This window comes from Pipistrellus kuhlii, unplaced genomic scaffold (assembly GCF_014108245.1).
Source record: "Pipistrellus kuhlii isolate mPipKuh1 unplaced genomic scaffold, mPipKuh1.p scaffold_m20_p_2, whole genome shotgun sequence".
NCBI classification, from domain to species: Eukaryota; Metazoa; Chordata; class Mammalia; order Chiroptera; family Vespertilionidae; genus Pipistrellus; species Pipistrellus kuhlii.
Genome location: NW_023425515.1, coordinates 180,164,600 through 180,184,530, shown reverse-complemented (window position 1 = coordinate 180,184,530; position 19,931 = coordinate 180,164,600). Strand labels below are relative to the sequence as shown.

Sequence of the window (19,931 nt, the reverse complement as noted above, 5' to 3'; positions counted from 1 at the left end):
CCTTGACTCCCACCATCTGGCACTGCACGGGCAGCCCTGCCCCAGGTTCAAATGTCAGACCCACTTGCTCCTCACTGCTACTCAGTGGTTACTGGTTCAGTCACCTGCTCACCTGACTAGAGCCTCGGCACATTGACAGCTGCTGTTTAACCATAACGAATGCTGTGGGCCCGCAGGCAACTAGGTGGGAAAGAGTGCTCGGTACCAGGAAAGGGTGCCCAGTGCACACCCACTCGCCGTAGTAGCCTCTGGCCCACATGATGGAATTTCAGCTGAAGGAGAGCTGAGCAGCGACCTGGACCGTGCTCCGGCCACTGGGCCACACTGCCTCACGCTTTTCCAGTTAGGATCCCAGCCCCTGTTGATTCAGAAAAGCTAGGCCCTGCCAGTCGACCTTCCCCTCTTGCCCAGCGGGAACCAGGAGTGGAGGAGCTCTGAGGAACTCGGCTCCCCCAGAGCCACCCACTCTGCTTCACATCCACGGCCTGTGCTGGCCCTCTCCCCTCCCCCCACAAAGGGAATCACGCCTGCTGCTTGATTGTCCCCCACTCCGGCTGTATCCTCTCCGTTCTCCCCCCATCTCCTGCACAATCCTTGTCCTAAACCATTTCCTGCCCTTTCCCATCCGGTCAGTTTCTTAGGAAAGGTAATTATCCACAGATGATAGGGGAGGTGGAAAATTCCCGGAGCCAGGAACACCAGGAAAAACCTCATCTGGTCCATTCCCCACCTGCCAGGATAGCCTTGTCCGGAACACGCCAATCGTGGTGACGTCCCCAAAATCCCTGCGGTTCACTTTTAAAAAATATAGATATTTTATTGATTTTTTTGCAGAGAGGAAGACAGAGGGATAGAGAGTTAGAAACATTGATGAGAGAGAATCATTGATCAGCTGCCTCTTGCACACCCCCCACTGCGGATGTGCCCGCAACCAAGGTACGTGCCCTTGACCAGAATCGAACTCGGGACCCTTCAGTCCGCAGGCTAATGCTCTATCCACTGAGCCAAACCGGTTTTGGCTGTAGTTCATTTTTCAACTGCATTGAACCAGAGGCTTTCCTGATCTGTCCCAAAACAGGCTTGGGCCTCGTGGCGACTACCTCTAAATGGCAGAGCCAGAACCCAGAGCCGTCCGCCTGCCACCAGGGCCCGCTCTGCATGGTGCCGCCTCCATCATTCAGCCTGCTTTGTATACGAGCTGTTTACATGTCTTATCTCCCACACCAACTGGCAGCACAAGGGCGGGAAGCTCCTCCCCACAGCCATGCTAACACATAGTAGGTGCTTAGAGGCCAGCTGAGGAGAAGGTGGGACACCCGGGGGCAGCCACCTTCCCCTGCAGAAGGAGCAGGGGACGGTTCACGAGGGAGATGTGCAGGAAAGAATGACATCTACTCCATCACAGACTCTGAGCTGGGAGACCTGAACTAACCCCGCCCACTGCGGCCTGTGGACACACTTCCCCTTGGGGCTTCCGCTTCTTCCTGTGAAAGGAGGGGGCTGGGCCAGGCCCCGTCACTGGTCATTGCTCACCAGACATGTCCAAGCACTTACGATGCCACAGCGGTCATTGAACCTCCTGATCCTGCACGCCAGGCACTCCTAGCGGCAGGAGCCAGAGCCAGGCCTTTTGACCCCACCCCCTTATCTCATCCACTGCACCTCCAGGACTCCTCACTCTGTCTCTAGGATCCCTCCCAACAATAAAATCCGATTCTGATTCCAGGCCAGCCCTTTCCCGGAATGAAACTCCGAGGCCACGTGGGGACACAGAATTCAGCCATCAGGGTCCTGGCGCTGGGCTGGGCGGTCCCACACCTCCCACATCGCAGGTCTGGTGACCGCCTGGCTGCAGAGGCTGGGGCGGGCAAAGGAGGGGGCAGGAGTCCAGCAGAGACTGGCACCCACTCAACCATTCCTTTCCCCACATGCCTTCCTGCTCTGCTCCGGCTCCCTGTCCACCCCTCCCTGGGAATGGCCCTCACAGGCCGGAGCTTCTGGCCAGAGGTGCCTGTCGGCAGCTTCACTCTTGATGCTCTCACAGACCCGGGCGAGCAGCTGTGGGCCAGCGACCCGCTTGGCGTGGTTCATGTGGCCAGCACGAAGCCAGAGCCAGCTCTTCACGGCTGACTCCCAGGCTGCTCTGCACTTCCCTCCCAGGTCAGACCCCGACATCCTGTTCAAAGCCTCCGATGGCCCCACATGGCACCTAGAATCCAATCCAATGTCTAACCCAGGCCCCCACACAGGCCTAATGTGCCCGGCCCTTGCCTTCCTCTCCGTTCTCACATGCCTCCCTCTCTGCTCTACTCCAGCCCCTTGAACCCACTCGCCCTTTGATTGGCTGCCTCCCAGGGGCTCCTGAAGTCCCCTGGCCTTTGAAAGGCACCTCCTTCTTGTCATTGCTCAGCTCGAAAGCCAGCTCCCTGGAGAGGCCTGGTGTCCACCCAGAGCAGCGCATCTCTCCCGAGTTCAGTTCCTTCGGGAATTCTACTGCTGCCCAACATTGCTGTGTCCGCTCTGGCAAGTGAGCCCTGGCCATCGGGAGTCTCCCTGTCTTGCTCCTGCCTGTGTCCTTCAGCCTGCTTTGTACACTAGCTGTGTTCATGGAGGGAGGATGCAGGGAGGGGGAGATGGGCGTGCTGCACATTAGACGGGGTGGCCAGGCCTCTCTGTGGAGATGGTGTTTGATCCGGGGCTGGAAGGAGACAGCGGGTGGTGTACGGGCAGGATTCTAGGCTGGGGAAAGCAAGTGTGGTGGCAATAAAGATTTACTAATAAAAAAATAATAAATCTTTATTGTTACTCTTGCCCCCTCCATTGCCCACCCCAGCGCCTGCAGGCTGGCAGGGGCCACCAGACCTGCGATGTGGGAGGCTGGCACGGCCCAGCCCGGAGGGACAGGCCTGGCAGGGCTGGGGTGCTTGAGGAACCCAAGAGGGCGGCGTGAGCGGAGCAGGGGAAAGAGCGGCAGGAAGTGAGGTTGACAGAGGAACAGGCCACACCTCCCTTGGAGTTTACCGCAAGCTCGTCAGGAAGCAGTGGAAAGGGGTTTTTAGCAGGGAGCATCACATTCCGGTTTACATTTCTAAGTGGTCCCTCCGGCCGCTCTGCGGAGAGCTGATAACCAGCAGAGGGAGGGGAGCCAGAGACCGTTCGGAAGACACCTGGAGTCACCAGGTCAGAGAGGCGCATGACTTACACAGGGAGAGCAGAAGAGGAAATGAAACCAAGGGGCAAGCATGCAACCCACAGAGCCGCGCTGTCCACCAGCCTGAGAGCCCTGCCAAGTCTATAGCCATCGGCTGGCGTTCTAGCTGCTCCCACCTCCCCAATCCAATTTCTCCCTGACCCCAGCCCGGACCCAAGCCTCAGCTGGCTGGGCCTCCTCTCAGGTGCCACTCACACCCGCCGCTCAGAGCCTCAGCTGGCACTGTGACCCTCGCCCGATCCACCACCTCCCCTCTTATGCGAGTCTTGTGACCACACCCACACAGAGGCCTCTGCTCCCTGCTCACTCAGCCACCTTTCTCGCTCCCTGAAGTCCTCTGGGCCTTGAGGCAACGACACAGTCATCATCATGCACTTAATTATCCGCCGTTCACCTTCCGGAGGGAGCGGCAGGCTGGATAAAGACAGATAGCACACCTCCCATCCCTCAGCGTTGCCATGACACCAGGACGGCGATGTGCTATGTGGATGGAGCCTTCGGCACAAAGCCAGGCACTCATAGGTCTTATTAACCAACGGCAGCGGTAACTTTCCCCTGAGCTGTGGCAACACCAAACCCTGCACTCACAGCCCCAGAGAGGCTCACATCTCCTCCCAGCCAGGCAAGGGGGTAAACAAGGCCTGGGGGTGAGGGGAGGGGGTTTCAGAAGCGAAAGGCAGTGGCTCTGCCAGATTCATCTCTCCCCAAGCCTTTCTCCAGCTCCTCCCTCCGTGGGAGCGGAGCAAACTTCTGCTTAACCTTCAAGCCTCAGCCTAAGCTCAGGGAAGCCTTCTCTGATTCGCCTTCCACCCTTCACAGCTCATCACAAGTGCCTGTTTGCATCTCCGCGCCCCGCCCCCCCCCACCCTGCACTGAGAGGCTGAGATTAAATTTATTCATCTTTTCACCTTCAGCACCGCATTTACCAGGCATGAGTCAGGGTTTGCGGAGGGTGGTTTGCGGAGGGTGGGTCTCCCCCCCCTCCCAAACTCAGATGCCTCAGCCCACAGGCTCACGGTCTCCCCAGTCCAGGTGACATTCGGCCTTACCCCAATCAGCGCCCTCTGGCCCTAAAATCCTCCTCCACTTCTCGACTCTACTCTCACCTCCTCTTCCTGGGGTGCGACCAGGGGAGTGCCACTTCCCGTTTCTGGGTGCTTGTGGTGTGCGTGGGCTTTAGAGACAATGCTTCACACGATGGGGAAACTGAGGCTCAGACAGAGGGATGCGGTTACCAAGTGGCAGAATCTTCTGCCCTGAACACCGGCACATCATGGCAGGGTCTATTTTAAACACCGTCATCTGTTCTGCGAAAGTGTAGCTTTTATAGCTACATGTCAAGATGTCATACAAAATAGTGCTTTGCTCATTAAACGTTTCAAGGGGCAAGTCTTCCTGTCTCAGCCAGGTGGTGGAATGCCTGCTAAGTGGGAGAGACAGGACGGGGACTGGGATGGGAGGCCCTGAGGCTGGCCACTATGACCCTAGGCAAGTCACCTGGGCTGGGCTGGCTTCTTCATCGATAAAACAGTGAGTAACAGTGAGTAACGGCATCTCCCCAAAAGGTCTCCTGGTGCATGCTGGGAAGTGCTCTGCCGCCTCAGGGGGGTTCTCAATAAAAGGAGGAATCCTACTCAGCACAGCACTGGACACACAGCAGGGCGTCACTGCTGAGTGATTATTCAGATCCTGGGAAACTCGGGAGTCCGAGGAAACAAAGTATGTCTCTTCCTCCTGGACCCGAAGGGGGCTGGCTCCTAAGAGCCTCCATTTTCTGTGTGTACAGAACGTGCCGAGCACTGTACCCCGCCTCTTACAAGAGCACTCTCCCCACACCCTCCTGCACCCCTGCCAGGCGTCACCCCCGTTACAGTGAACAGACTGCGACTCAGGGAGGGGAAGTGACCTCCCAGTCATGGTGCTGCGAGGTGACAGCTGAGATTTGAGGCGAGGTCTGTTGAACTGTGCAAGCCAAAGGTCCCCAACTAGAAGCTTCTGTTGGTGCCCAAATGCTGTTTTACTCAAGCTTCTCATCTAAATCGGAGTTCACCTACCACCTTCGCAAAGCCACTCCCCATCCTCCCAGGTGAGGTCTTTCTGCCTCCTCTGAAACCTCATACAATTCCATCTGTACCTCAGATCACAGCCATTTGCTCCTGCCTCACTGCTCTGCGTCTATATTGCACTTCTCAAACCAGTTCCTGGACTCCTTGAGAGAGGGCCGTTCTCCTGCCTCTCTGCTAGCTCCCCCGGCCAGGCGGGCCGGGCCGGGCCAGGCAGGGTGCCTGCTCCCCGCGCCATTAAGCTGTAACCTGAGGCCGGGCCTGAGCTCAGCCAGGTGAGCTGCTCCGCCTCACCCTGGCAGCCTGCCTACCGGGTACGGCGCCCAGAGTCCCGTGGGCCCTGGCCCAGGACCCAGGAGATCTCATTCCCTGGTTTGATGGCAGAGACGCTATAAAAAGCACAGCGCGCGGGCTCAACGTTATTCCGTGATGGAATTCGAAGGCCTGAGGCGTTTGGTGGGCGAGGGAAGAAGCCTCCGGGCTGGCTCTTCACTTGGTTCTCCTGCGAGAACCTTTGTGGCTGGGCCAGAGGGTTTCCCCGCCATCAACAGTTCTCTGGTAGATACGCCAGCAGGAAGCTGCCCTTCCTTAGCCTTACAGGGCTACTAGAGAGCAACTAATGCTCAATACCAACATCATAGACCATAGTCCTTCCTCTTGGTCCAGTTCTTACCGCCCAGAGACCCCGGGGTTAGCTAACAGAACAGAAAAGGCCCCCCCTCTGCCACTGACGTACGCATGGTTCTGGGTACATCTCTCTGGGCCTCAAAGGGAACACGAGGAGACTGGATCAAAACATCTCCATTTCCCCTGTGCGTCCTTGGGCCACAGGCTAAAGTAAGGTCCTGTCTACCTCTAATATTCCAGAGGCAGAATAATAGTCTCTACTTTCACTTCCAAAAGCAGCGTGGGAGCAACAAATGGGGGCTTGGTTTTCTCAGAAAACAGTGGAGGCCAGTTGGGGCTGCTTACCACCACCCTCAAAGCCTGTCTCTTCACTGGCAACCCCTTGCTTCTGCTGCCTCCGAGGTATAATAGCTGTGCCCCCTAACAAAACTCAGGGTGTGTTCGGGCCCTCGCCACTTTAGGAAAAAGGGCAGGGGCCTGGGTTACCGCAGGGCTCACCACAGAAACCCAGCAAACCCAAGGGCAGGAGGAACCCAGGATCTTCCCTGCCCGAACAGGGGAGGGCGGGGCCTGCTGCCGCTGCTCTGCTCCCCAACCCGGAAGTGTTTCTCTACGTTACAGAGTCATTTTCCCTCCTCTCCTCCCAGCACACGACTTACTCATTCTGACTAGATTCCTCTAGCCTAGGAATTCAGCAGTTCCCCAGGCAAATTCCACTCAGCCCAGGGTTAGTAACACTTTGTCCCAGTAAAGGCCTTTACCTTTCTGCAAATGCCCACTGCACACAAGGCTGAAGCTATTAACCTTCGGGGAGCCACAGATCTGTCTGAAAATCTGTAGCTACTATGGGTCTTCTCCCTCTGATAAAAGCACCCTATCTAATAAAGAGGGGATATGCAAATTAACTGCCCTGCCCTCAAAGATGGTGGCGCCCACAGCCAATAAGGAGGGAATATTCTAATTGACTGCCCCGCCCTCAAAGATGGTGGCGCCCACAGCCAATAAGGAGGGAATATGCTAATTGACTGCCCCGCTCTCAAAGATGGCAGTGCCCACAGACACTAAGGAGGGAATATGCTAATTGACTGCCATGCCCTCAAAGATGGTGGTGTCCACAGCCAATAAGGAAGGAATATGCTAATTGACTGCCCTGCCCTCAAAGATGGCAGTGCCCACAGACACTAGGGAGGGAATATGCTAATTGACTGCCATGCCCTCAAAGATGGTGGTGTCCACAGCCACAAGATGGTGGCACCCAGTCCCCTCAGTCCCGCCCAGGCAGCAGGCTGCCTCAGGAATCCTCAAGTTCCCTCAGCCCCCAAGCCGCCAACAGCCAGCCTGAGGCACAGGCAAGCCTCGGATGGCAGCCGCCCAGCCGCCCAGGGTCACCTGAGGCTCAGGTAACCGGGGGGCCAGCCGAGGTGTGATGGGGCGTTGCCTCCTGCCCCTGAGGGCTCCTGGACTGTCCGAGGAGGCAGGCTGGGCTAAGGGATCCCCCTCCAGTGCACGAATTTTCATACACCAGGCCTCTAGCACATATATAAATGTCTGCAGGCTACTTTAGGGATCCGTGCACCCTTCAACTCCATCATGCATGAGGAAGTCTCGTAGGAACCTATATACTAGAACAGCAGATCCCCCAGTTCATTCTCCCACCTAAGCCAGAATCCCTCCTAAAAGCCCTCCTGAATGGTGTTCCTCTTCTCCACCTGCCCAGTGCTCAAGATCACCTCCTTCACGACCAGCCAGTGTGGATCAATGGTTGAGTGTCGACCTATGAACCAGGAGGTCAGAGTTTAATTCAGAACACATGCTTGGATTACGGGCTTGATCCCCAAAAGGGGCATGCAGGAGGCAGCCAATCAATGATTCTCTCTCATCATTTTTCTATCTCTTTTTCCCTCTTCCTTTCTCTCTCTGAAATCAATAAAAAAATACATATTTTAAAAAAGATCACCTCCTTCAGGAAGCCTTCCCTCCTCTCTCCCCCTTTCTGATAACCTCAGCATCCCAGCCTGAGTGACACAATTTCCCACCTGTGCTTTCTCCCTCGTGTGTTATCTTATTTCCCCAGCAAGAGAAAAAAGTGGGCTCTCTGAGAACCCATTTAACCCCATAACCCAGAGCTGGAGGTGGAACTGACCACCATTTTGTACTCGAGGAGTCTGTTCTCTGAAGCCAGGGATCATGACAGCAGTGGCACATCCCCCAAAGAATGGGTTCCACGGGCCTCACGAGTCTGCCCAGGCCTCCCCAGAGCAGAGGGCGCCCTGGGATGACTGCCTTTCCAGAGACAACACTGGAAATTGGCAGACAGGGAAACTAAGGCCCAGGGTGGCAAAATGACTTATCATACATCAATATGTAAGAAAGAGGACCCAGATCCCCAATTCCCAGCCTAGAGCTCTGTCCCTTTACAAATGGCTTTATGAAAATTAAGCCTGCCCTCATACTCCCACACTCATATATTCATAGAGAATTTCTGAAAAGATACACAAGAAAGGTAACAGTGCTGCCGAAACCGGTTTGGCTCAGTGGTAGAGCATCGGTCTGCGGACTGAAAGGTCTCAGGTTCGATTCCGGTCAAGGGCATGTACATTGGTTGCGGGCACATCCCCAGTAGGGGATGTGCAAGAGGCAGCTGGTCGATGTTTCTTTCTCATCGACGTTTCTAGCTCTCTATCTCTCTCCCTTCCTCTCTGTAAAAAATCAGTAAAATATATTAAAAAAAGAAAGAAAGAAAGTTAACAGTACTGGCCTCTGGGGAGTGTGACAGTGGGGGTGGTCAGAGAAGTGAGGAGGGGAACTTTTACTTTGTACCTTACTACCCTTCTGTATTCCTGGGGTTTGTTTTTGTTTGGGTTTTTGTTTTTGTGGGGTGTTTTTTTTGTTTGTTTTTTTACCATGTATATGTTTTATTTATTCATATTATAAAAATAAAAACAAATCTGCCACAGAAAGGAGATTCTGGCTCCAATCCACTCCCAACACACACATAAAAACAAAGAGAAGCCATAAGTCAACCTGTCCAGGTGCAACTGTAATGAGGTTGCTTTGTGTGGTTTATGGCCACGCGTCTCAGTAATTCACAGTCACCGTGTGGTTGATGGTTTGAGGAGTCTTCCCGGGGAAAAGCTCAATTCAATTAGGGCTCTTGGCAGCCCCCTGAGGAAGCTCTGGTGTCTTGCTTTTACTTACACAAATCAACAGCCGACCAAACAAACCCAGACTTTTCCAGGCGGACCCCGCCGCGCCCTGGCAGGACCCTCCGTTCATCAGAGCCAGCTGCAGGCAGCCGGGAGGGACGGAGACACACACACAGAAAGCATCAGCTGTCGCTTCCCGAGCTCATTCTGCTCCCGGGCCTGGCCTTCGGGCTGGTGACCAGCCTCTCCAAACTTCGCTCTCCCTCCTCACTGAGCAGTCAAACCGGTTTCTGTGTGGCCAGATGCTTCATGTGGACCCTGAATCAATCAAGCCTTCATTCATTCCGCAAATATTCTGGCGCGGCGTCCTCAAGGGGCTTACGTTCTTATAGGAATCTGTCCTAAGAATAGCTGTCCCGGTCACGCCTGCTTATCTACTTCTCTACCCTTCAAGACTGGCTCAAGCTCCGCCTCCTCTGAGAAGCCTTCCCGAACCACCCCTGGCCTTGGGGACCGACTGTTCCTCAGAACACTGCTTCAGCCAGGAATCTGCCCAGCCCTGCGCGCAGGTCAACCACTCTCTCCTCGGCTGCCCGGGGGCTCTTAATGAGCGGGGCTGGGGTTTCACTCTTGTTGGCTCCCCGATGAGCCACAAGTGAAATGCCGGATGGATATTCCAGCTGACCTGCTCTTGCACCCCAGCTTAAGCAGACGAATTAATTAGCTGCTCCCAGTCTTGGCTTGGCCAGCACAAAGACACAGCCTTTATTTAACTTTGTCTGGCACAAGGCGAGTGCTATGTTAGTGTTAGCTGTCTATTATTTTGGTGAGTCTGTGGGCCCTTATGCACAGCGGTGATGTCACCTCTCCGCCTGCAGCGGCCTGGTCTCAGACAGCCTGAGCCCCGGGGACGGGGACGGGCCAGCCCGGCCTGAGGGGCAAGTGTCCCCCAAGAGATCAGGAAGGGGGCCCAGGAAGGAACAGGACCTCTCATTCGGAGCCCCACGTAGAGCTGCTTCAGGAAGCGTCTTTTTCGGGAAAAAGCTTGCTGGGGTAATTTGGGGAACTCCAGATTTTCAGCAAGGCGGTATCAGAACCCAGGGGTCAGGTCTGGCCCAGCAGACCCTGAGAACGGGCCCCTCGTGCTGGATGAGCTTTAGGGGCAGGAAAATGAAGTCAGCGTGATCCCAGGGAAAAGGGAGCAGCCACGGATTCAGGCCCAACCCAAAACTCAGTTCGGTTAAAATTAGATTAGCCCATAAGATTAAAAATACCCACGTATAATCACCGGCTGCCTTAAAGCGCCAGTTGATGTTTATCAGCATCTAAAGAGATGGGTTGGCCCGGTGTGGTGCGCGCAGACAACCTTGGGGAGACGTGTCTGACTCAGACGTTCGCCGGGGGAATGAGTGCTGCAGAATGAGGCCCACACAGGCGATGGATGACTCAGGGATAACCCAGGCCCCGGGCTTGCTGAGTGAGCCTTCTCCCCACCAGGGAGGGAGGGTGGGGTGGAGGGGGATGGGAAAGGGAGGGAAGGAGGAAGGCCTGCCAGCTGTGTAGAGGCTGGCATTCCCATAGGGAGCCTGGCGCCCCTCAGCTCCGATTCCCAGCTCCTCCTGTGCTTCTCACTGCCAGCCAGCTCTGAGGACTGTTTGCCTCCCAGTGAGATTTAGAGGAGGGTCACAGTCTCCCCCCAAACCCAAGAAATGATCCACAGAGAGCATCCAAGACGTGAAATACTAAAACCTCTCAGCCTTCCCTGCTCAAAATGATGTGGGGAATAAAACTTCTGACCTGAAAGGGAGGGAGTCAGGGCGTGATGATAAAGAAAACATGGGCTCCGAGTCAGACAGACGGATCTCGGCTTAGACCCCAATGTTTTCTAGCTGTGCCAGTACCCGGCACAGCCTGTGAAACAGGCGGTCAATAAGTGCTGGCTCATGTAATGAACAAATACGTAACACAATATTACAAATTAGGACACGGGCTCAGAGAGGTTGTGCCTTGCGTAAGGTCACACAGCGAGGCACAAAGAGCTAGGACCAGACCTCGGATCTCTTCACCTCCCCTCTCCCTTCCATCCAGCATCTTTTCTGTGTGATTCTGTTGTTGTTATTTATTTGTTTTTAATGATGTCAGAAAGAAGAAGGGAGAGGGAAAGAGGGATTGAAACATCCAAGTTGAGAGAATCACTGACCGGCTGCCTCCTACACGCCCCCTACTGGGGATCGAGCCCAAAACTTGGGCAATGTGCCCTGACTTGGAATCAAACCCTGATCTCCTGGTTCATGGGTCAACGAGCAACCACTGAGCCACAACAACCGGGTATATTTTCTGTTTTAATTCGCTTCTCTGCCTCTCCTTTCTCCTCCTGGAGGACCTACAACACTTCACGGGAAAGGAAAAGCCCTCCATTTCAAAGGTCCGTTGCTCCACAGAGAGAGCTCTGAGTCCAGCTCTCATGCTCCTCCTTCAGGATGTGTTCAAGGGGATGGTCAGAACGCAGACCTGTGCTGGCCTGACCCCTCGGTCACCCCCTCCTCCAGCCCTTCCTCCTGCAGAACTGGTGTGCCTCCCGATGACCATCAGGCTGCCAGCATGGATGTGTCTGCTCACTTACTCTCCTCGGAGCCCTTCTGGATCTCTGATTCCCCTCGATCCTCTCAATGCACCAAATGGCCCACCAATATCACCTGCTGCTCTCACCCACAGGCCCTTCCCTGAGATGGCCAGAATTAAATACTACCGTATTCGCAGGTTACAGTACCCACAAGCGTTACTACTCCACTCCGCCTGCCTTTTAGGGATAAAGAACGCGGTGCCACCTGATGCCAACACGGAGCTGCCTCCCAGGGATGTTGCTGAGCCCCGAGGGGGACCAAAAGCAACCCAGCACCCTTTCTGCCCAGGCGGGAGATCACAACAGGTGAGCCACCCCTGCTGGATAAAGGGTACCACCCTTTCCCGGAAACCCTCCTGCCAAGCAGGGAAGCAGTCAGACTACTGAGAGGGCACCAGCAAAGAGATGGCAAGGTCACTGCCAGAGGACAAGGGACAGGCCCAGCCTCGGCTGCACCCATGCGGACTCATAGGGACGGAGTATGGGCCCAAAGCCAGCACAGAGAACCCGTCCCGTCTCCTCAGGGCTGGGAGAGGGCTCCCACCATCGGCATCTGCCCTGTCCCTAAGGACGGGTACAGCTCCCAGGGCAGGTGCAGTGACCTGGGCACCTACTCAGTGCAGGGCCATGGGCATCCGCCAAGGGGAGTGTGAGGGGCAGGAGACGTAACTGCAGCCCTCGAGGCGGCTATGCCAAGACTCAGACAGAAAATAAGCAGCAATTCAGCCTCACAGCAGCGAACCTCTGTGAGCTGTTTCCTCGTCTGCCAAACAGAGAGAGCCTTTATCTCGTATGATTTTAGTGGGGATTGAATGAGACCACTTTTACAAAGTGCCTGACTCTACTCTGTAGATACTCAATAAAATGGTTACTCTTATTAAAACACATACACACACACACACACACACACACACACCACAGAAGAGATGTCACAGGGCAGGCGAGGCCTAATGCCAACGCTGTGGATAAACAATAAGGGAGATGGGTTCAGGGGGAGACGCGAAAGCAACTGCTGTGGCTGGAGTGGGCTGGGAAGACCGCCCAAAGGGGGAGGAATCTGAACAGGCCCTGAGACCTGCCACAGTGAGCGGCGCACTGGGCTGGGCATGCCCACACCCAATCTCTACACAGGTCCTACAGAAATGCCGGGGGTGCCTAGAAAGCAGAGATGGCATGTCACCTCACCAATGAGGCGAGCCAGGTTCAGAGGAACAAGGTGCCTGGTCCAGGCTTGCTGGCCATGTCTCCCCTTGCCACCAGAGCTGGAGGGGCGGGTGGGGCGGGGCGGGGCCCAGAGGCAAGGCGTGCCTCGTGGGTGCTCAGCTAAATGAACTCCAAGCAAAATGACCATCTCAGGCCCGCAAACACCAGCCCTGGCCCTTTCAGAGACACGTGTTCTACCCGAATGCTTCCTCCTAGTCCTCAGGTGCCCTCCCTCCACTGTCCTGCAGTCACTCAGCTACTTTCTCCAAGAGCAAAAGGTCACTTCTTTCTTTTCAGAAAGATCCCATCCGGGCTTCTTGTACCAGTTTCAGGGTGACCTTTAAGCTGTTCCTTTCTTCCTTTAAGAGGGAGAGGAAAGGTCTAACCTTATTTTTAAAGGAAGCCCGTTGCTGGCTCTGATGTCCACATACGTGAAGAGGGCGATAATGGCTCCCATTCTCCTCTGCGCACAAGCTTGTCCTGAGAGTAAATGTCAGGATGCACCTTGTAAAGACCAAAACAAGCTATAAGGCGGAAAGGGACAAAGGCAGGCTTTTTTTGCCTCTGGTCAGGCGACAACAGGAATACCTGCTTTCTGGGCTCCCGGGCCTCTGCCAGGAGTTCCGGGTCAGGGAGATGGACAAACAAATGCGGTGGGTGCCAGCGGCGAGCTGGGTTACAGGGAGGCTCTGCCTTGGCACGAGCACTGGACAGGGAGCCGGGTGAACTGGGGACAGGGCGGAATTCACGCAGGGTCCGAATCGCAATGGGCGGTGGGCGAGGAGAACGGACCTTAGCCCAAGGCGTGGGGTCACTCTCCTAGTTCTCCCAGTAGTTAGACCCCTTCCCACCACCAGCCCCGCCCCACCAAGGGTGCCTGACTATTGCAGAGACAACAAAAAAAAGGCCAGAGAAGGGAAGTGACCAGCCCACTCACCCCCTGAATCGGTTAGAGAAGCCAGAGCATCTACTCTGAAACTTCAGCTCCGCCCCCGCCCCCCCACACCCATCTCTGTCTGCCGAAGGCTCCGCTCCTGCTGAGGGCAGAATGAGGACTGCACACCGCACTCCCGTTCTTACAGGAGGGGCACCGTGCAAGGGAAGCGGCTGCCACAGGTGACAGAATGAGGGCTCCCACGTAGCCGCTGCCCACACTGGGGCGCGGAGAGAACAGGCAGGACCCCAACATGAACCCCAAGGCTCTTGGGGAGTGCAGAGGGAGCATGCTCTCAGCCCCCCACCCCACCTCCGAAGTCGGTTGGTGTGCCATGTCCCTCCCACCTGAGAGGCAGCTTACGTGAAAGGAAAACAAAGTCAGCGGACACACCCCCAAACCTTGACACCCGGTGGCAGCCCAGGGAGGAGAGATTTGTAATCCTCCGGCCTCAAAGGATGCGGTAGGAGGCTGAGGTGGGGATGCCCTTAGGTGACTGAAATACCAACCCAGCTGCCACTGGCTGAGTGCTCCCTGTGGGCACAAAGACAACTTGACGGGTATTCGTGTCATCAGCACATCAGGAGGCGCTACAGTAGATAGTATCGTTTCCCCATTTTATACAAGAGGAAATGGAGGCACAGCGAGGCAAGTGGAAAAGCCCTTATCTGACCTCACTGCTACGCCGCAAAGGGAGAAGGAAAGCACGGGCTGCCCCTTGTGTCACTTGAACGGGGACCCCGGCGATCTCTCGGTCACATCGCTCTCGATGGATTTCCTTCCCGGGATGGCCAGATGCTAGGACGCCTCTGTTTTCAGACACAGGAAAAATGTCCCCCAAAGCCCGAAACACAGGCTTTTGGAACTGTGAAGGCCTTCAGAGATCGTATCCAACCTCCTCATTTTACAACAGGACAGCTGAGGTCCCCAGGCCGAATGACTGGCCAGGGTTCCCTAAGTCAGTGAAGTGGCAGAAATGGTCAGAAGGAGCCACCTGGGTCCACTAACAAGTGGAGATGGGTGACAGGTCCAAGGTCACAGAGAGAGGCAGGGTGAGAAGCCAAGTTTCCTAACTTCTAGACCACATGTGTCAAACACAAGGCCCGCGGGCCAAATCCATCCCGCCAGGCCTTGCAATGTGGCCCACACCGCGCTGTCATCACTGCACTCCGCTGCGTTTCCATCACAATGACAGTTTATGACTGTTCAGTAAACCATTCGGCCCGCAATTTAGGCTGGATTTTAGATTTTGGCCCCTTCTCTGATTGAGTTCGACACCCCTATTCTAGACTAATACCCCTGCCATGGCACCACCTCTGTTCTCCTGCTGCCCAGGGTCCCTGGCACAGGTTCTGGCGGGGACAAAGCAGGCCAAGCCTGACCCAATTAGAACCAGAGATACCAGGTCTATATGGACAAACTCCTGACTGCCCACAGTAGGATCTTTATGGTCATGCTGACATCCCACCAGAAGTCACTGAGACCTGCCATGTGTGTGCCAGTCCCCAGGGCCCTGCCACCATGGCAGGAGTGGCTGAAAGGAGAGGTGATTGGAGAGGGAGGGCCATTTATAGACAGTGCTTGGGAGGTCGCTTCCGGGTCTCACACAAGTAAATGACACATCGAGGTCACTTCGGTTTCTTACGACAAATTAAAACATAGGTTTCATGACTGGGTTGATGTGGTCACACTGAGATTCTTGCCCGTTTCGCAGGTGGGCGAGACCTGCAGAAAAAGGGCCCGGCTCGTTCAAGGTCATGTTATGTGTCAGCATCAGTACACATGGCTCCCTTTGCCCAGTCCTGGATTTTTCCTGGCTGCCACCAGGGTATAGGTGCCCATGGCCCAGGTCCATGAACAGGCCGGGCCCTGCCACGGTCACAGCTCTCCTCAGGCCGGAACATCCTGCACCAGGAAGCAGGCTCCGTTTGGGATGTGTCACAACAGAGCGCCTTCCTGCAGCATGTCCCGGAGCCCGCCTCACACCGGCCGGCACTGCCACTCGGCTCCTGCATGTCCTTGGGAAAGCTGCAAGGCTTCCTGCCAAGAGTCACCAACTCCCCAAACCCAAACCGCCAGGGCACCAGGCCCTCATGCCTTCCACAGCTGGCTGGGGCTCAGAAAGCAAAGTCAGCTTTCAAAGTACCCCTCCCCCACACCCCCCCCCCCCCTCCTTCCAGGGAGCTCTGGGCTCTGCAGGCTCCGGTGAGCTCCATCAATCACCCACAGAACACAGAGCTCAGGCCCCGCAAGGAGACCAACCCTGTTTCCTTCTCCCAAAAAGAACTTGTCCAAGTCTCCCCAGACCAGAACATCCTGAACCCCTCCACCTGCCCTCCTCCCACTTGGGTGAGCAGCAGGCCAATGTGACGGGCCAGCTCAGGCACCACCCTGAGAGGCAGCCAGGTGCCAACCTGGAAGTAAGCTGGGGCCAGACCCACTGCCTCCGCTCTCCTCCACCAACACAAACTACAGACACCACAGGGTTCCCTGTCCCATGAACTGTTCAGAGAATAGCATGTCTGAGACGGAAACTGACCCTCACACAAGAAGGAGAAGCCAGGGCAAGCAAAGCTGATAGGTAATATTTCAGGGATAAAGGAAGGTGGAAATACCGGGATCCCTCACGTTCTACCACACCTCTAAGTCTCCAGCACGAGACTGACCCTCCCTCCTCCTCCCACTATAATCAAACTCCTCGGGCAAAGGAGAAACATACTCCACCCGGTAAACCCTCCCATGAAGCATCTGATTGCACTGGTTGCTGTTGACAGACAACAACTTGCTGGAAGACATTTCTCTTTGCCTTCCACAAAGCGGGGTGCCTGGCTCCCCTGAGGGTCTGGTCCCGCCAGAGGAGACTTGCCAGGCCTGGTAGTCTGGCTGAAATCCCTCGTATCAGAAGCATCTCATGCTCTCATCCTGTTCTTTCCCGTGCACAATGCTTGGGAGGTCTCAGGCACAGAGGCCACAGAGCTCAAGCTTGAGAAGGACCAAGATGACGGGATGGAGGCTGCCTACCTTACAGGAGTCCAGACCTTGATTCCTGCCTCGAGGGGTAAGGATGGGGCAAGCAGCTCAGCGGTTTGGTGGCAGCGGATGCATCCGAGCAGGCTGGACTTACCGATCTTCATGAGGCAGGCCAGCAGGATCCAGAGGGCGATCTCGAAGGGGATGCGCACATGGTCATAGTCGATATCCAGGACTGGAAAGGACTTTGGGAGTTTGGAGCCACTTTCAGTGATGGAATGGTTAACCAGGGGGCTCCCAGGGGTGAAATCCGGTGGCGCGGTGGTGACGTCCCCGATGGAGTGTTCTCGAGGGGGCTCTGAGCCTCGGATGGTGCTGGCAGTGGGACTGGGCTGAAGGCCATGGCTCCTGAGCACAGGGAGTAGCCCCACCAAGGCCACCACCACGAGCAACGAAGGCAAGGCTCGAGGCAGAGGGGGACCCCAGACGCCAGACCACAGAAGCATCCTACCTCCCTCAGCCCAGCAGGCCTTGACCTCTTAGCAAAGTGAGAGGAAGACCTGGGACATCAGGTGGCAAGCGGGTCAGCAGGTGGGGAGAGAGACTGCGGTCGTCTCTAGGAAAAGTTCATGTTTTGGAGAGGTCTCTTTTTTTGGGTTTTTTTGTTTGTTTGTTTTGTTATGGCAGCAATCCTCTGGGGGTGGAGGGAGGCTTGGGTTCTCGATCTAGAACTCCAAACTGGGGAAGAGGGACAAGGACCCAGGAAGGGCCACAGGAGGAGGCGGAAAGGTCTGGACCTCCAGGCCAGGGGAAAGGAGAGTGGGGGCTAGATCGCGCCTAAGCAGAGGAAGGAGCAGGATCGGTTGCACCCCGGGCAAGGACAAGGAAGCGGGAAGGCTGGGACCCGGGCTGAGAAAGTGACTGAGGGGAGAAGCGGACTGCGGGAAGGAGCGGGGAACCTGAGCTAAAGGAGGAAGGCAGAAGCGGGTGGGACCCAGTCCAGGAAAAGAAGCGAGGGGGCTGGGAGCCCGGGCTGCGAGGAAGGAGGGAAGCCAGAGAGCCGCCGGGAGCTTCCCCACCCAGAGGAGCGCCGGGGTGCAGGCGCGCCGGGCTGAGATTCCAGGGAAATGGGGGGCGGGGGGGCGCGGGGGCGGGCGGCCCGGCGGGAGAGCGCTCGCGGTGGGCCCCCGGCAACGCGGCCCTCCTGGCGGCCCCGGCGCGGCGGCGCTGCGCTCCGCCCCGGCCCAGCTTCGGCTTCCCGACGCCTAGATCCAGCTCTGGTTCCTGCGCCGGGTGCAGCCCCGGCGGCGATGGGCTGGTGCCTAGCTGAGCCGGTCACTGCCATTTATAGGCACCAACGAGCTTCCAGCGTGAGCGGGCTAGAGCGACCTGTCAGCGGCCGTGCGGCGCAGCGACCCCTGGCCGCCGGCGGAAGGAAGTGTTACGTTCTGTAGGAAGGGAAAGGAGGAGCGGTGAGGGCACACACACAAGCAAAGTCCTGGATGTACAGAGGTTCCATCCAACAGGGGTAAAATGCTTTATTGTTTACAAAGCGCTTTCACATCCACACCCGCAGGCTCATAAGGCTTCCCATTAGTCTTATGCAGGGTACATTATTATCCTATGTATTTGGTTACCATGTGACCTTGAGCAAGTTACTTAACCTCCCTGCCCCACACTTTTTCATCTGCAAAGTAAGTGGTAATGGCAGCAATGTCTATCAGAGGCTTACTGAGATGACCGAATGAGATCATCTGTGTGAAGGGTGTAGAATAGAGGTCCAGCACATAGAACTATTATTATGGTTTCAGTTTTGCACATAAGAAAAAGGGTGAAAAAGAGTTCCTTAGCTAGTATGTCAATAGTTGTATCAGTTTGCTAGCGCTGCTGTAACAAAATTCCACAAAGGAGATGGCTTAAAAACACACACACACACACACACACACCAGAAATGTATTGTCTCGTATTCTGAAGGTTAGAGGTCTGAAATAAAGGTGTTGGCAGAGTTGGTTCCTTCTGAAGGCTGTGAGGGAACTTCTATTCCGTGCTTCCAGCTTCTGGTGCTTCATGGACAATCTTTAGTGTTCACTGATCGTAGCAGCATAACTCCTGTCTTCACGTGGCAACCTCCCTATGTCACTGTCTCTGAGTCTAAATCTCCCCTTTTTATAAGGTTGCCAGTAAGACTGGATTAGGGGTCCACCCTAATGGACTCAACTTAACTTGATTATCTTCAATAACACTATTTCCAAATAAGACCACGTTCATAGGTACTGGTGGTTTGAACATCCATGTCTTTTGGGAAGATACAATTCAACCCACAGCAGTAGTGGAATTGAGATTTCAATGTATAGTGTTGGCTGGAATTGGTAAGATTCAAGAGGTCATCGTTGCTGGAATCACTGTAAAGTTTTTAAAAACAACCATTGACTGGCCCAGCCAGCATGCTTCAGTGGTTGAGCATCAACCTATGAACCAGGATTTCTGATCAGGGCACATGAACTGGTTTCGGGCTTGATCCCCAGTAGGGGGCATGGAGGAAGCAACCAATCAATGAGTCTCTCTCATCATTGATGTTTCTGTCTCTCTCTCCCTCTCCCTTCCCCTCTGAAATCAATGGGGGGGGGAAATATTAAAAGAAAAAAATTAAGAAATTACTGACATTCTAGCCCTATTTTTCAGAAGAGTAAATCAAGGCCAAGAAAATCAAGGTAACTAGCTCCAAAGGCATTCGGTTCAATTTAGCAAATATTTACTGGGCCTCGTGGCAGGGCTTTGTGCTAGGCTCTGGCAACACAGAGATAAGACATGGGAGGAGGGACGTGGAAGTGACTGGGAGGGGGCACAAAGTGGGCACAATGAGGGCTTCTAGGGTGCTGATAATGTTCTATTTCTTTACTGGGTGGTGGTTACAAAAGTTACGCAGAGGTAGTTGTTTTGTGATAATTCATCAAACACTCATGATTTGTGTGCTTTTCTCAAGATATGATATCCTTTCACGAACAGGTATATTAAAGTAATAGAGTAATGTGATGGTGACTGAGAAGCTGACATTAAACTTAATTCTCTGTACCTCATCTTCTCCTGGCACAGGTCCCGCCACTTGAGAGATGATCGAAGAGCCTAAAGGAGTCTTCAGAGAAAGCCAAGGACC

At 55.1% G+C, this 19,931-nt stretch overlaps 1 protein-coding gene across 1 annotated transcript in view; it reads right to left on the bottom strand.

Annotated features, from left to right (window-relative positions):
• Positions 1-18,103, bottom strand: part of SLC9A1 (solute carrier family 9 member A1) — a 53,209-nt gene extending 35,106 nt beyond the window's left edge. Inside the window, exon 1 of the mRNA XM_036447406.2 lies at positions 16,932-18,103. Coding sequence (XP_036303299.1) covers positions 16,932-17,283 — 352 coding nt within the window. The 5' untranslated portion in view covers positions 17,284-18,103. The remainder of the gene's footprint in view (positions 1-16,931) is intronic.
• Between the last annotated feature and the right edge of the window lie 1,828 nt (positions 18,104-19,931).